The sequence below is a fragment of the Chiloscyllium plagiosum genome, chromosome 4 (genome assembly GCF_004010195.1).
Source record: "Chiloscyllium plagiosum isolate BGI_BamShark_2017 chromosome 4, ASM401019v2, whole genome shotgun sequence".
Lineage (NCBI taxonomy): Eukaryota > Metazoa > Chordata > Chondrichthyes > Orectolobiformes > Hemiscylliidae > Chiloscyllium > Chiloscyllium plagiosum.
The window spans coordinates 35,584,413-35,601,864 of NC_057713.1; the positions used below are offsets into that span (position 1 = coordinate 35,584,413).

The following is a 17,452-nucleotide window of genomic DNA, read 5'->3' on the forward strand; positions in this document are numbered from 1 at the left end:
CCTCACTTTAGGAAAGGTGTGGAAGCTTTGGAGAGGGTGCAGAGGAGATTTACCAGGATGTTGCCTGGAATGGAGAATAGGTCGTACGAGGATAGGTTGAGCGTGCTAGGCCTTTTCTCATTGGAACGGAGAAGGATGAGGGGTGACTTGATAGCAGTGTATAAGATGATCAGGGGAATAGAGAGAGTAGACAATCAGAAACTTTTTCCCCGGGTACAACGGAGTGTTACAAGGGGACATAAATTTAAGGTGAAGGGTGGAAGGTATAGGGGAGTTGTCAGGGGTAGGTTCTTTACCCAGAGAGTGGTGGGGGCATGGAATGCGCTGCCTGTGGGAGTGGCAGAGTCAGAATTATTGGCGAACTTTAAGTGGCAATTGGATAGGTACATGGGATGGGTGCTTAAGCTAGGACAAATGTTCGGCACAACATCGTGGGTGGAAGGGCCTGTTCTGTGCTGTATTGTTCTATGTTCTAAAGCTTAAATTGAAAGGATAGGGTAGAAAAACCTGGTTTGCATTCACATGAGATTGAAAGATTGAGTAGCAATTTAATCAAGCTGGGTAAAGTAATAAGATTCAGTGGGACAGCTGCTGAGGAAATATCTGGAGCAGAAATACAGACAATTGAACACAATCTTAAAATCAAAGTCAGGCCATTTAGGAGTAAAGTGAAGAAGCATTATTTTTTACTCAGAGTGGACAACTGGATAATTCTCCCTCAAACAGCAGAGGATGTTGGGTCAATTGAAATTTTCAAAGCTGAGACCATAGATTTGAGTTAGGTCAGGCAGATAACTGGAGTTGAGGTACAGATCGTCAGATTTAACAGAGTGTAGGAACTGGCTTGAGAGGCTGAATAACCTACTCCTGTTCCTATATTCAATTGGGGTACCCCAACGAAAGGGATCGAGAAATATACAAAGGGAAGGCTGTATAGAATACATGGAATTGTCATGAATGACATTTTTTTAGTTTTTCGTATTTGTTTGCACTTCCTCTGATCAAGAGGTTCCAGGAAGTGTCTCGATTTAAAATGTTACCCTATCATACATACTGTGTATCTGCCAGCGTCATTCTCACACTTGCCCATGCTGCCACAAATACAGCAGGAACACCTACAGATGAAAAAGAGTCCAAATAAAATCACAATGCAAATATAAATTTCTGTTCGTAGAAACCTTTCACTTGATTTCCTTCATTCAGTATCAGCATGACTTTCTGGTACAATCTCAATCTTTTTGCTTTAAGACCATTTCAGAGACTTGACGAGACAATGTACAGGTCATTCTGCCATAACATGTGTTTTGTTAACATGAATTCGTTATAATACGATTGACAAATTACAGACATTGTTTACAAAGCGCAAACTTCTTAATGTTGCATTGGCTATATCGCGAATATCATCAATACTTTAAACACTGTTTCTAAAGTGCGGTTTTTCTATAATATAGGGTGCACAAGAACACAACCATCGTGTTATAGAAGAACTACCTGTAGGATGTACATCAATGCAGTACTGAAGGAATGGTACACTGCCAGAGATGTCAACTTTGAGCTGAGATGTTACCTACTGTCTTTTATGCCTTCATAACATAGTCAATTAAGCAACATGAACAATAATCAACATTGTAATATAGGAAACACAGTAAACAACTACAATAATAGCAAGGAACCAACAGAAGGCAATGACCCAATTGCCTTTTTTTGGGTGATGGAGGCTGGAACAGAATGATTAGAGAATTTCCCTGTAGCTTTTCACCAGCTGACAAGGAGGATAGGGCTTTTATTTAACTTCTCATCCCAAAGGCGGCACCTCCAAGTGCAGAACACCCATTCAGTGATGCTCGAGAATGTCGATCTGGATGGTGTGCTCAAGTATCTAGATTTGAGCTTTCATTCATCAGCTTCAGAGGTGAACCCAGTCCAACATCATTGCTTTTATGTGTAGTTACTGTAAGGACAGCTTAGATTATGATGAACCTAAAAAATTATCAACATCAGAGGCCCAAATTTCCAAATCTCTTTCTGTGTAAATTGTATTGCTTCTATATCCTCTGTTGTTCAGCCCTGCTAGTGACAGAACACAGTTACCTTGTTCATATATTTCTGGCACGAGCTGACAATGTCAGGATGGGTACAACACAGAGATCTCTAGCAAAGGGAGAAGAAACATGAGGCAATGGAAAACTGTTCAGGATGGGGAGCATAACCAGCTCAAAACCATGATGAAACATAGCCATCAGTTCCCAAATTAACATCACAGAGTCATAGAATTCTTATGCTGCAGAAGGAAGCTATTCATTCTTACTAACTGTCTGAGTATTTTAGCTCAGTGTCAATTTCCTTCCTCTTCTCTATAACTCTGCACATTGTTTCAATAAAATTAATCATTCAACTGCCTCTTGACAGCTACTTCAATAATGTGAGAGATTAGACATGCCGTATTTGCCCTCCTTGAGTTCAAGAGATATTTAAGATTTCAAAATTACAATCACAGATTTAAGATTACAGGTAGCAGAATGGAAATGAAGAGAATATTTATTTTTGCAAGAGTTCTCTTGTAATAGTATGCACAGCCTGAAAGAATATTCATGTTAAATTCATCATGACCTTCACATTTACAGATTTGCTGACCACTGTGATTCTCTCCCTCCCCAACATCACCATATATATTGGGCACAATGTGTTCAATTCTAGACAGAACACATTAAGAAAATGGCACAGTCTTAGACAGGATGCAGGAGAGAAGTTCCTAGAATAGTAACAGGGATGAGGAGCATCAAATATGTGGAGACACTGAAGGACTGGTGTTGCCATCCTTAGAGCAGAGAGGGTTAAGAGAGGATTTGATAAATATTTTCAGAATCATGAAAGATTCTGAGGGAATAATTAAGGGAGAATTCTTAGCAATGACAGCAACTACAGATCAGAGATTTAAGGTAATTAGCAAATTAATCTTAAGGGAGATGAGGACAATTTCTTTAATGCAGTGAATTATTGTGATCTGGCATGTTCTGTCTTAAGGATGATCTAAGGAAATTCCATAACAACTTTGAAAAGTGATTTAGACAAATACTAGGAAGTAGAAATCTTGTTGCAGAGTAGCTATGATTGGGCACTTATTTCAAAGACCTAGTATATGTACAATGGTCCAAGTGGCCTCACTCTGTCCTAAATGGTGGGGTGAAGGGGGTTGCAGATGGTGAGGTTGGCTCATTAATCTACATAAATTAAGATTCAGTTAATTTAGAAGGACCATGAGGTATTTTAACTGGGGCCTGAGTGAGACAATTTCCATAGTTTTCCAACCAAGCTAAAGATGGGCTTCAAACACAGGAGGCTCTCCAAGTCAAGTGAAAAACTTCTCCTCGTTGAGCCAGGAAAATGTCCCTTCCTATTCTAGAAGAGTGCCATGTAATCTGAAAGATTTTCATAACTCCTGAACCTAAAATTTACCTTTTGTTTTGGTGAGCTCTCTCCCACTCTCAGCACTACTCCAGAAAGAAAGGACTGTCTGCTTGTTTCTAACATGATGATGAATGACAAAATCAGATGAGACCCAGGTGAGCTAAGGTCTCAAACTTAGACCTAAGTTTGGGCAAGTTTCCCACTATCTTCTTCTACTTGCACCATCAGGCACCCTACCCATACAAAACGTGTGGAGGTTAGGCCCAGCTCCAACGATTTGATATATTACTTGCTCCTTGACAGTACAGCTGTTGATTAGTAATGACCCTAAGATAGGAATGCATCTGTGTTGTTACACTCTATCATTGCTCTGTGAATACATCTCATGAGACCACAAATAAGCAGTGCATTATGAAAATTTCAGCCTTCCATGCACAGCTTAAGAACATTTTGACATACTTTCATCTGATGTCTCCCTGTTAATCTTTGGTGACCAATCTAATATCTTAAGTATGGCAAAACATTTATGGACAGACTTCATTTTTAGTCAGGTAGATTTTGGATGGATGGAAACCTTTCTCCGTAATTAGGTTTCAAAACTAAACTATGGAGAAACAGTGAGATAGTTTCTGTTTGTCTGGAGTGGAATACAGTCAGTTCTGCTATAATGTGGTAGTTCCATTTTTGTGCAATCCCATGTTATAAGAAAATTGTGTAACAGCAGCACCATTTAAACTAATGGGGTCAGAATCACGTTATAACTAATTCACGTTTTAAAACTTTGCGCTTTAGAAACAGTGTCCCCAGTTCTTCAATCGTGTTATAACAAATTTGTGTTAACGAAACAAGCGTTATAGCAGAACAACCCGTAACCGCTCTAACCATTGCACACATTTCACTTCTGAGCACTGGCAGCTTAGTGGATGGTTAGCCACAGCAAGTGTTCACATTCCCATCTTATAGGCAATTTTAAATCATGACTGCGTGAGAAATGGATTAAGTAGTATCTGAAATCATTGGGGATATTTAGTGCCTAACTAGGACAAGCCAAATCTATTTAGCTAACCACTACAGTGAGACAGAGAGATTGGAGGCAGAAGAGAAAGAGAGAGAGAGAGGAAAAGATAGATAAAGAGGGGGAGAGAGCATGGACACACATAAGAGACAGAAAGTGATAGAAATGGAGACAGAGATAGAGATATAGCAATAAATAGATGTAGTGAGAATCAAAGGCAAAAGGACAGCTAGGGGATGATGAAAATAAACACATCAATTAAAAGATAGTGAGAGAGTAAATATCCAAACTATTTGTGATAGATGTGAAAGAGATGAAATGAGGCAGACAGGGAGAGAGCAGATAGAGGAAAGAATTTTTTTAAATTGTTATCTTACCCCAGCCTATTAAGGTGAAGCCCCAAAGATACTTTTTGTCAGAGAAAAAAGTCATGAAGATGAGGCTATGGAGATAGAGGCCTTCCACCAGGATCCAGTAGTAATTAGTAGCCAAGAAGTAAAGGAAAATGGTAACAGCCACCTTGCAGCCAATCTGGAAGACAGTCAGGAGAAACATATCAACACAACTATAGACCAGAGTTAACACACAGCTCTCAAACCTTGACAAGGAATAATAATGATCTGAGAGCGTCAAATCTAGTCACAAATAAGATGTCAACAATGTGAGGTACTTTTCAATTCACGCACCCTTTCCTCATGTAAACATTTCAAGACATTCCAATAAAAGATGACCCATTCCTAAAGAAATTTGTATTTAATCCCAATCCTTACCTCTGAATTTCATACACATTCTGTCCAGGTTTCATGAAGAAAATTATGTATAAATAATAACAATTACTCGATGGCAAACATGATTTAGGTCAATGATCTGACATTCTGACTTCCTGAAAAACGAAAATGTCTTCATACTCTAGAAGGATGGATTTACATGGAATTAATTTGCATGGAGCTTGTTGTAAAGACTCTGGCGGCTGCTCAGGTTTTTAAAAATGCTTTCACAGGATGTGAGCCTAACCAGTAAGTTATCACAAGAAGCATGGTCATTGATATTGTTTTTCAGAGGCAGACAGGTTTTAGTTAGATAAGGAAATCAATGTTTATCAGGGGAAGATAGTGGAATTCAAAACACAACCAGATCCGCCACGATCTTATTGAAGAGCAGAGCAAGCTGAACATCTGAATGATCTACTTCTGATTCTGTTTTGAATGTTCATATCAAAGGTATGTGCATTGTCAATATGTGACTTTGTGGCTGAGTATCAGGTTTAAATATGACTTTCGTTATCAATGCTGTGATGTAGCTCACTCATCACAAGCTTGTGCTGTGTCTGGACAAGCAGCAGTTCCTGGGTGTCCGAAAAGGGAATGTTGGAAGATCTGCATTGGCTTCTCCTCAAACTGGAGTTCAGGGTTATCGGATCATGATATCATTGAATGGTGGAGCAAACTCAGTGGGCTAAATGGCCTACTTCCTTTCCTACATCTTACGGTCAAATGCTGTTTGTCCTACTGCAACTGATAGAAAGGCCTCATTCAAATCAACACCATAATCTTGTATGGAGCAGTACGGGGTTGGTGTGCTGCATGCCTCATGGCAACTGGCAGATTGCCACCCATCACATCCAAGGATGGCATCAACCACATTTTAGCCGTAGCAGCTAAACTAATTCATAACAAATTAACCTTGATAGGTCACTAAATATAAATGATGCTTGTGAAATTGGACAGTAACTGTGAATGTGAAACCAAAGACAGTTGTGAAACTGGAGCCTAATGATCACTGTATTTATGAATGAGGAATTGGAAAGTATTGATGAGTTGAACCTTTGCACCACCAATTCTCCCACTTTATCGGAACAGAAGGGAAAAGAACTATGGCACTCAGTTTCAACATAAAATGGAAATGAGGAGACATTTATTCCCTCAGAAAGCTAGTGGGTTTGGAATTCTCTCCTAGAACAATGGAGGCAGAGTCACTAAATATATTCAAGGTTGAATTGGATAGATATTTAATTGACAAATAAGGTTTTAGAGGAAGAGAGATAGTTATAATTGCTATCAAATCAGGCTAGTGGAGCAGGCTCAAGGTGCCACATAGTCTATTGTTCCTATTTCTTATCTACTCATGAATGAGAATTTGAAAGATATAATGTGGAATTCCAAAATAAAAGGATTAGAGGCACTGAGTGTTTAAATGTAAGCAGTACCTTACCAAAAGGGGGTTACTTACATACTGAGACTTGTCTTGGGATGGAGGAGCATCAGTTATAGATTTCAGATCCTCCAGATCAACGCTTTCCAGATTTAAGAATGTTGTCTCTGAGTACAGCACTGCATCCTTCACAAAGATACTAATGGCTCGAAGCATGAAAGACACAAAAAGATGGATGTGTATGTAGTTCCTGGTACAGTGTAGGCGCCTATGAGGGAATTAAGAAGAGCAAGAGTTAGGGTGGGTCAACTCACTCTCACAAAACCATATATCTACAGGAACCTAACCCTAGCCTTGCCCCATCAGCATGCAGAAACCAACAAATACTGTTCAGACTCAACAAGATTACATACACAGCAATCTCCTTGAACAGTGCCTCCTTTGGGAGATTCTTTATATCTTCCCTTGTATGCAAGTAGCTCGTATTAATGTAGAACATTTCATATCTGCAAGATGTCACAAAATTCTTCAGAGCCAACAGATACAAATTATTTGCTGGAGCAAGAATACAGCAAAGTGAGGAGAGCAGAAAGACCCAGCTAATATTAATTATTGTTTTTAACAATTGCCTAATCAAATTGGCCAAGATGGAAGATGAAGTGTTTTTCTTTTCATCTCCACAAAGGTTGGGAGTAGGTTAATTCAGTTGGTTAGACAGCTGATCTGCAATGCAGAGCTAATGCTAACAGCATGAGTTCAATTCTTGTACCAGCTGAGATTACCATGAAGGACTGTCAACCTTTCCCCTTGCCTGAAGCATGGTGACCCTTAGGTTAAATAGTCACCAGTTATCTCTCTGTCTCGAATGAGTGAACAGCCCTTTGGTCTGGTAGAACAACGGAAACTTTACCTTCATTTTCATTACAGTTAACTAGCAACTACACAAAGCTAAAATGACACATGCTATAATTGGTATATAATTTCATTTTTGTACTCCATGGCAACAGTGTTTGTGTTTTGGATGGTCCTGATTACCATATTCTATTAATAAAAATGCTAGTCATACCAAATACCCAAAAGTTCAAAACCCAATCTAAGGACTTCAGAATAAAATCTAGAAAGACTGGAGGGTTTGAGTTATAAGGAGAGGCTGGATAGGCTGAGACATTTTTGCCTTGGAATGTAGGCAAGAACATTCCAAAAGTCAACCTTATAGAGGTTTATAAAATCATGAGGAGCACAGATAAAGTGGACAGCCAAGGTCATTTCTCCAGGGGTAGGGGAGTCCAAAACTAAATGACATAGATTAAAAGTGAGAGGGAAGAAATTTAAAAAGGACCTGAGGGATAACTTTTTCACCAGAGGGTGATGTGTGCATGGAATGAACTGCCAGAGGAAGTGGTGGAGGCTGGAACAATTACAACATTTAAAAGGCATCTGGACAGGTACAGGAAAAGGAAGAGCTTTGAAGGATATGAGACAAATCCAGGAAAATGGGACTAGGTCAGTTTAGGAAACCTCATCAGTATGGACGAATTGGGCTGAAGGGTCTGTTTCTGTGTTGTATGACTCTGTGATTCTATTACATTAATGAAGTGCTGATTCTGCTTTTTGAATTAAACTTGAAATTGATGATGCCTAGGCTGCCCTGTCACATGAGAATAAATGATTCCATGGTAGTATTTTGAAGAAGAGCATGACAGTTCGGCCCAACATCCTAGCTAGCATTTATCCCCCAACATAAGATTGATCCGGGCTTTAATGGTATATAAACCATGGCTCCAGTTATTAGCATTTTCCTGTCTGAGTTAGAATCATTTGAGTTTAAGTCGCAATGCTGGAATTCAGTGCCCAAATCAAATTGACAGGCCAATGGAGTAGAGGGTGCGCTGCATCCTTTGGACAGAATCTTAAATGCAGGCCTGTCTGCTGTCCAATGTAAAAGATCCAATGACACTACAGTATTTTGAGTAAGAGCTGGTGAGTATTATGATCAATACCTGTCCCTCATTAAAATCAAAAAGAAAAAGATTATCCAGTTATGATCATTGTTGTGTGGGAGAATTTGCTGTGCACAGTTTGGCTAACAGACCTAATCAAGTAACTGTAAAATGCTTTAAGAAGTTCTAAGGTCATGAAAGGCACTGTACATAATACAGTATTCCTTGGATTGCAGTCTTGTCTCAAAATTAAAAAGTTGCTTCTTGTTTCAGGATGTGAGCACTCAGTCTAGGCTGATACTTCATGAAGGAGTGTTGGACTGTGAGCAGCACCATCTCCCAGGTGAGCTACCAAACCTACAGTGTTACGTAGAACATAGAACATGGAACAATACAGTGCAGAACAGGCCCTTCGGCCCTCGATGTTGCACCGACCTGTGAACTATTCTCAGCTCGTCCCCCTACACTATCCCAAAATCAACCATGTGCTTATCTAAGGATTGTTTAAATCTCCCTAATGTGGCTGCGTTCACTACATTAGCAAGTAGGGAATTCCACGCCCTTACCACTCTCTACGTAAAGAACCTGCCTCTGACATCTGTCTTAAATCTATCACCCCCCAATTTGTAGTTATGCCCCTGACGTCATTATCCTAGGAAAAAGTCTTTCACTGTCTACCCTATCTAATCCTCTGATAATTTTGTATGTCTCTTTCAAATCCCCTCCTAGCCTTCTTCTTTCCAGTGAGAACAGACCCAAGTCTCAGTCTTTCCTCATAAGACATAAATGGAAATGGTACTGTTGAAAGAGGAACAAAGTTATTATGACAGCTAACACTAACTCCGTCAAAGATCACCATGAAAAATAAAACAACCCAGATTAAATAATTATTCATCTCATTTTCTGTTTCATACAATATTTGCTGCCATGTTTGCCTCTAGAATTAAAGAGCTGTCATGCAAAGTAACTCATTGACTGTGAAGTGCTATGGAATGTGATCACAGTGATATTCTCTTACACAAATGCAAGTGTTTCCTTTAGAATTAAAACAGTATCCTGACTTCAGTAATTCTTACAGGTACCTGCCCCAGCTGTAGCTCACCCCCTGTCTAAACCAAAACGTAGCTTTGAATTTTCCCAATACCTGAATGACATCAGCAATGATGAGTTATTGAGTGATGGAGTCTACAGCACAGAGAAAGATCCTTTGGCCCATTGTGTCTTCACCAGTCACCTCACTATTCTAATTCCATTTCCCAGCACTTGGCTCATAGTCTTGTATGCCTTGACATCACAAGCGCAAACCTAAATACTTCTTAAGTGTCCTGAGGGTTTTTGCCTTACAGGCAGTGGTTCAGATTTCCACCACCCTCTGGATGAAAAACATTTTCCTCACATCTTCTCTAAACCTTCTGCCCATTAGCTTAAATCTATGCCCCCGGTCATTGATCCCTCCATCAAGGGGAAAGGTTTCTTCCTGTCTACTTTATCTTTGTCCCTCATAATTTTATCTATCTTAATCATGTTCCCCCTCAATCTCTTCTGGTCTAAGAAAAATAAGTTCTGTCTGTCCAATCTCTCTTCACAACTAAAACTTTCCAGCCCAGACAACATCCTGGTCAATCTCCTCTGCACCCTCCAGTGCAACCACACCCCTCCTGTAATGTGGATTCCACCACACACACACTACTCTAACTGTGGCCTAACAGATATTTATACAGCACCTCCATCACACCTCTGCTCCTAAACTCTATGCCTCAACAAATAAAGAGAAGTATGCCATATGTTTCTTAACCACTTAATCCACCTGTCCTGATTCCCTCACAGATGGATCAGAGACTGTAGTGAGATGAGAAAAATGAGGTCATTGAGAAGTAAAAGGCCGATTTCCCATGGTTGAACAGTAAGAGGTAAGTTTGCATGCATTAACATCTCATAATTACTTACTCTCACTTCACTAAATGCAATTCTCCTACATAGCAGAGAGAAATTAGACAGTGACAATTCCTGACATGACAGTCAGAGCAGGTACCTGGCAACTCCAGGCTTCTCCAGATTTCTATTTACACACAGAAGCAGTCACCCTTCCCTTATAATTGAACAAATTACACTTCAGGCTCTTTGCTTGCTTCCTTCACACACATACATTTTATGCCTTTCTTGCCTTTTTTACACTTTGCATCCTCATTCAGAACTCACAGTACTCTGCCTTGCCTTGCCTTTTAGCACAGACACAAAGCCAGGCAGCTTGTCATGGTTGTCAGCAGTGATCAGTCAAATGGGTGGACATGGTACTGTCTAACACATCAACATCGCACCTTCAGAACTTGGCAACAGCTTACACAGCAAGTGCATCATGTACTTCAGCCAAGTGGCCATGTGTCATCAAATAAGGGGAGTAATCCTCAGTCAAGTCAATGGAGGCTGCAATCAATCAGGAGAAAGTGAGGACTGCAGATGCTGGAGATCAGAGCTGAAAATGTGTTGCTGGAAAAGCGCAGCAGGTCAGGCAGCATCCGACATCCTGAAGAAGGGCTCATGCCCGAAATGTCGATTCTCCTGCTCCTTGGATGCTGCCTGACCTGCTGCGCTTTTCCAGCAACACATTTTCAGCTGCAATCAATCAGGGGACATCATCACATTCAGTCAAGGGCAGCATCACACCTCAATCAGGCCATCTGGACATGGTTAGTCAGTGCCAGGAATTGCTAATCATCGCAGTTCACAGAGTGGGCCACTGTCAGTCCTGCTGTTCCAATGCAAACACTCCAGTGATTCATGATGCATTCTTTCTGAAGAAGGTTCACTGGACTCGAAACATCGATTCTGCTTTCTCTCCACAGATGCTGCTAGATCTGCTGTGTTTCTCCAGTAATTCCTGTTTTTGTGTGATTTACTGAGAAGCTGTTGGGCATATTTTGATCTCAATCACTGTTGCTTCAAACCACATAGAAATTACACCACGAATATCATCAAGGCATGTCATGACTGACAGCAATTTAAAATACAGCCCCTTAAAGGTGCACTTCATCCTGTCACAACAGCCAGGTCATGGGAGAGGCAAAAAAACCTGAAAAAGCCACAACACTTCAAAGGAAAAAGAATTCTAGAAATTCTTTTCTAAGTTCTCAGACAATGAAAGACAAACCAGGACATTGCTGACCAACAGTGCAGGGTCTCTTAATCAGTTAATTTATTTTGTCATGTTATCTCAGCTAAGAATCAGTCTAGCTTTCTATTGAAGGCATGAAATGTATTAAGTGTCATAACTCTATCTACATGGCTCTCTTGCAGTTATACTTTTATTTTGAGTAGCTTCAGCATCTTAAAACTTTCCATGAAACATAGAGAAAGTAGCTACAGCATGGGTATGGACCAGCACCTAACGATGTTAAGCCCTTCCCTTCCACTGCAGTCCCTTTTTTAAATCAAATGAGACCTGATTAATTCTGTAGATGAATCAGATGGTACTCTTTACCTGAAGTAGCCCAGGATAATAACTGCCACAGTTAATGAGCATAAGGAAATAGAGTATCCCACGGTGTAGATGAGGTACAGACGATCAAAGATGTCCTGAAAGAAAGTAATGAGATGTCATAGATTGTGGTTAACAATAGCCACAAGTCATAAGTAATGCAGAGAGCTGCTGTCAATACACATCACAGTAATAGGAGAAATGGCAGTTTTATGCTATGAGTGGAATGTGTGTGGGCTGGTATTACTGAAGAACAATCTTTAAATCCCTGGGATAGATATGAGTTTGTCCTGACCATCACAGACTGTAGTGCCATGGCTGTAGTGCCATGATTTTTTTCAACATAGAGAATGAATGCATACATTGCAACAAAATATATTGCTGCATCGTTTGTTGCTTTTTCTGCATCTCTAATCACTCCTTGATTTACAATCCCAGACCTTATCATATATACAACAGTGTGAATGAACTTCTGGATTTATAATCCCAAATCTCACAGTATATACAGGACTTTGCAGCAAGTAATAAGATGTCATATGTTGTCTTTAAAAGTCACAAACAAGCAGACAGCATCCTTTCATGGGACGTGGATGTCACTGATAAGGCCAGCAATTATTTTCCCTTCACTCAAAGTCTTTGAATTCAGCATGTTGCTGGAGGGCAGTTAGGAGTCAATTATATGACTGTTAATCAGGAGACACTTGTAGACCAGACCAGGTGAAATAGCCCGTAAAGGGCATTAGCGAACAAAATAGGTTTACAATGTGTAGCTTTGTAATCATTATTGCTGAGACCAGTTTTATGTTCTGGATTTATTCATTGATTTTTTAATTTAACTAACTGCTTTGATGGGATTTGTATCTATGCACCTGGAAAATTATCCTAGGCTTCCAGGTTACTAGTCCAGTAACATTATCACTACACCATGAATCCCTAAGCTGACCAACTGACAGTACACCCTGTGAATGGAATGTGTGGAGAGGAAGGAATAGCTTCAAAGTTTTATTTCAACACTACAGTCACTTAGACATTAATTTGCATTTATCATTGTAGATAAAACCATGAAGCAGTTGGCATTATAAAATACTCAATAATGCAAGACATTAAATCAACAAGTGTTGTGCAACAATATATACAGTGTATTCCTTTCCAATTCAGTGTTTGTAATGTACGTTACCTATCTCTTTCCAAATATTTAAATCTCTGCCAGGTTCGTAATCCAGATTTCATGGTACAATACTTGCAGAACTTTGAATAAACACCTAGATTTACAATTCTAGATCTCTCATTATATATTGGATTTTGAACTGACTCTGATTTTTAGTTTATGGATCACAGTGCTATCATGCATCCGAATGAACTCCATTTTTTATATTACAAAAATGAATTACACTTCAAGGAAATAATTGGCTGTAAAATACTTCAAGGAGTCCTGAGGTTAATATGATCACAATGTAAGTAGCAGTCTTGTCTTCTTTGTTTTGTTCTTTCTTACTTTTTTCCCTCCTTTCTTTCTCTTAGTTTCATGAAGGTAGAAAAGGTTTGTTTAAATGTCATGAGCTTTATTTAAAATTATTTACATTATTTCAACTTAAATAATTAAGAAACAGGCTTCAGGTATTAGTTATGCTTTAAAAGAGACCCTATGCTGGAATACATTGACGGAATAGACAATCTAGTGTAATGGAGACAAGAAAATCTGTTATTGCAGTTTCAATACACTTCATTGTTGCCATTCACCAAGTGTTATTCTAGCAAATGTACTCATTAAGAATGCTTGGCTGAGTTTCATAAGCTCATTTCATCATGGGGAAAAAGATGAGATCACATTTTATTTCATAGCACTGAGACACTAAACAAAGATTAACTACCTTTGAAGTAATTATCTAATACAAATTCGACTTCCAACAGATTGACTATTTAATGAGAGATTTAATGAGACATATTTTGCTTTATGAAGTTTGCAAGACCGTAAGACCAAAAATTAGGCCGTTCAGCCCATTGAGTCTGCTCTGCCATTCAGTCATGGCTGATACGTTTCTCAATCCCATTCTCCCCATAACCCTTGATCCCCTTAAATTCAGTCTTAAATATACTCAATGACTGGCCTCTACAGTCTTCTGTGGCAATTAATTCCATAGATTCACCATTCTCTCTGGCTGAAGAAGTTTCTCCTTATCTCCATTTCAAAAGGTCTTCCCTTTACTCTAAGGCTCTACCCTCAGCTCCTAGTCTCTCCTATAAATAGAAACATCTTCTCAATATCTACTCTGTCCAGGCCATTCAGCATTCTGTATGTTTCAATTAGATCCTCCCTCATCCTTCTAAACTCCATCGAGTATAAGCCCAGAGTCGTCAAACGTGCAACATATGTTAAGCTTTTCATTTCTGGGACCATTCTCATGAAACTCCTCTGAACAAGCTCCAGGGCCAGTAAATCCTTCCTTAGATATGGGGACCAGAATTGTGCCCCATACTCAAAAGTGGCCCGACCAGAGCCTTATAGTGTCTCAGAACTACATCCTTATTTTTATATTCAAGTCTTCTCAAAATAAATACCATCATTGCATTTGTCTTCGTAACTATTGACTCAACCTGCAAGTTTACCTTGACAGAATCCTGGGCTAGAACTCCCAAGTCTCTTTATACTTCAGACTTCTGAATTTTCTCCCCATTTAGAAAATAGTCCATGTCTCTATTCTTCCTACCAAAGTGCCTGACCTCACGCTTTCCCACATTCTACTCCACCTGAAATTTCTTTGCCCACTCTCCTAACCTGTCCAAATCGTTCTGCAGCCTCCCCACCTCCTCTATGCTATCCATCCCTCTACCTCGTTTTGTATCTGCAAACTTAGCCAGAATTCCCTCAGTTTCTTCATCTCAATTGTTAATGTATAAAGTGAAAAGTTGTGGTACCAACAATGAACTTTGCGGAACACCACTCATCACTGGCTGCCATCCTGAGAAGGACTCTTTTATCCCCACTCTATGCTTTCTGCCAGTCAGCCAGACTTCTATCGATGCCAGCACTTTGCATTTGACACCATGGGCACTTATCTTACTCAGTAGCCTCCTGTACAGCACCTTGTCAAAGGCCTTCTTGAAATCCAGGTTGATAACATCGATTAACTCTCCTTGGTGTAACCTGTTCATTGTTTCTTCAAAGAATTCTAGTAGATTTGTGGGCGGCACGGTGGCACAGTGGTTAGCACTGCTGCCTCGCAGCGCCTGAGATCCGGGTTCAATTCCCGCCTCAGGCGACTGACTGTGTGGAGTTTGCACGTTCTCCCCGTGTCTGCGTGGGTTTCCTCCGGGTGCTCCGGTTTCCTCCCACAGTCCAAAGATGTGCAGGTCAGGTGAATTGGCCATGCTAAATTGCCCGTAGTGTTACGTAAGGGGTAAATGTAGGGGTATGGGTGGGTGGCGCTTCGGCGGGGCGGTGTGGACTTGTTGGGCCGAAGGGCCTGTTTCCACACTGTAAGTAATCTAATCTAATCTAATCTAATCTAGATTTGTCAAGCATGACCTTCCCTCATTGAAACCATGCTGACTTTGCCTTACTTTACCATACACTTCCAAGTATTCAGAATTCTCACCCTTCATAATGGATTCTAAGATCTTACCCACGACTAAGGTTACGCTAATCAGTCTGTAATTATCCGTCTTTTGCCTTACACCCTTTTTAAACTGGGGTGTCACATTATCAATTTTCCAATCTTCTGTGACCCTTCCTGATTCTAGCAATTCCTGAAAGATCACCACTAACACCTCCATTATTTCCTTAGGTATCTACCTTAGAACTCTGGGGTGTAATCCATCTGGTCGAGGTGATTTATTCACCTTCAGGCCATTCAGTTTTTCTAGCCACTTCTCCTTGGTAATAGCGCAGCTCTGCCCTCTCACTCTCTTGAATTTTTACCCATATCTTCCACTGTGAAGATTGATGCGAAGTATCAGTTATTCAATTCCTCAGCCATTTCCTTGATCCCTACTATTACCTCTCCAACGTCATTTCGAGTGGTCCAATGCCCACTTTTGCCCTTTATATATCTAAAGAAACTCTTATAGTCTTCCTTTATATTACTGGCTAGCTTTCCCTCATACTTAATCTTCTCCCTCCTTATTTCTTTTTGTTACACTCTATTAGTTTTTGTCTCAAAGAATGAAAACAGGCTTCTTAAACATCCTGCCTCTGCACAAACTCACTTCTATCAAACCACCAAACTGCCACCTGAGGAGCAGGCCCAGCTCAATCATACCCGTGCACCAAATGACCCTTACCCTTCAACCAGAAATATTACATTGGAAGTTTTCTCATGGCAACATATTTGGTAACTCAGGAGATTACCTAACTTGAGATTCACATCTTAATGGTGTCAATACAGACCATAGTCTCAGGCTCACATCCTCTTGTGCCTATGAATTGGCTCATAGAATAAGAACTTCACATCTCTTAAATTTCACATTAATCCAATTGGATATTTCCCAGATCTGACATGCTGAAGGTAAACCCAAGAGCTGCTACTTTCACCAGCCGATTATTGCTGAATAACTACATTTTCTCAAAGATTTTTGTCTCATGTTCATTAGGACAATTCACAGAATAACAAATCAAGGGGAGAAACAACATTTATACCTCATTAGAGGAGAGTATTGATTGTTTGACAAATGGACTATGATTGGTACAGAAGAATGCACCAATTAATGATGATTGACAGTTAACTGTCAGACTTTGTTTAAGTTTTAAATAACACAGCTTGACTCTGATTTGTCAGGATATCATCCTGAGATTTGAACCCGCAAATGACTGCCATCCTTTTGTTGAATTAAAACATATATCAGAGTCAGAACCCACATTCCAAACAATAAGTACTTTCCTCTCATGGAATATAAATGTCAGTTTTCCTCTTGAATTGGAGTTCTTGCAAACTGGTGAACGCAAGATAAAACCCTAACCTTTTTTAACATTGCTACTTCTGTATTGTACAGTGTTAAAGAAATATGATAAAGTTAGAACCATCAACATATACCGAAAATTATGAGAAGCGTAGAAAGTGTAGACAAGAGTGAAAGAAAAGGGCAGCAGAAACATCCTTACCTCTGAATTTTCAAAAGTCGCAATGAGACGGATCTTTTTATTCAACCTTCCATAACTAGAATGGAAATGCCGTTGACTAGGTCATCATTTGTTGCCCATCTTTAATTATCATTGAGAGAGTGATGGTGAGCCATTTTTTTTAATCACAGTATTCATGAGGTGTAGTACACTCACAATGCTATCAGGGAGGGAGATCCAATATTTAGACCCAGTGGCAGTGAATGAATGGTTGAATGGTGATACAGTCCTGAGTCAGGATGGTGTGTGGCTTAGAGGGGAACTTGCAGGTAGTGGTGTTCCCATGCATTGCCTTTCCTTTTATTTCTAGATTGTTGAGTTTGCATGTCTGGAAGGTAACTTAGACA

At 39.8% G+C, this 17,452-nt stretch overlaps 1 protein-coding gene across 2 annotated transcripts in view; it reads right to left on the minus strand.

Moving 5' to 3' along the window:
• Positions 1 to 17,452, minus strand: part of pth1r (parathyroid hormone 1 receptor) — a 111,584-nt gene that overhangs the window by 22,553 nt on the left and 71,579 nt on the right. For both annotated transcript variants that reach the window (XM_043689396.1, XM_043689395.1), the window contains exons 5-8: positions 11,993 to 12,087; positions 6,653 to 6,842; positions 4,801 to 4,954; positions 1,055 to 1,115 (exon numbers count right to left, since the gene is read on the minus strand). In XM_043689396.1, coding sequence (XP_043545331.1) covers positions 1,055 to 1,115; positions 4,801 to 4,954; positions 6,653 to 6,842; positions 11,993 to 12,087 — 500 coding nt within the window. The remainder of the gene's footprint in view (positions 1 to 1,054; positions 1,116 to 4,800; positions 4,955 to 6,652; positions 6,843 to 11,992; positions 12,088 to 17,452) is intronic.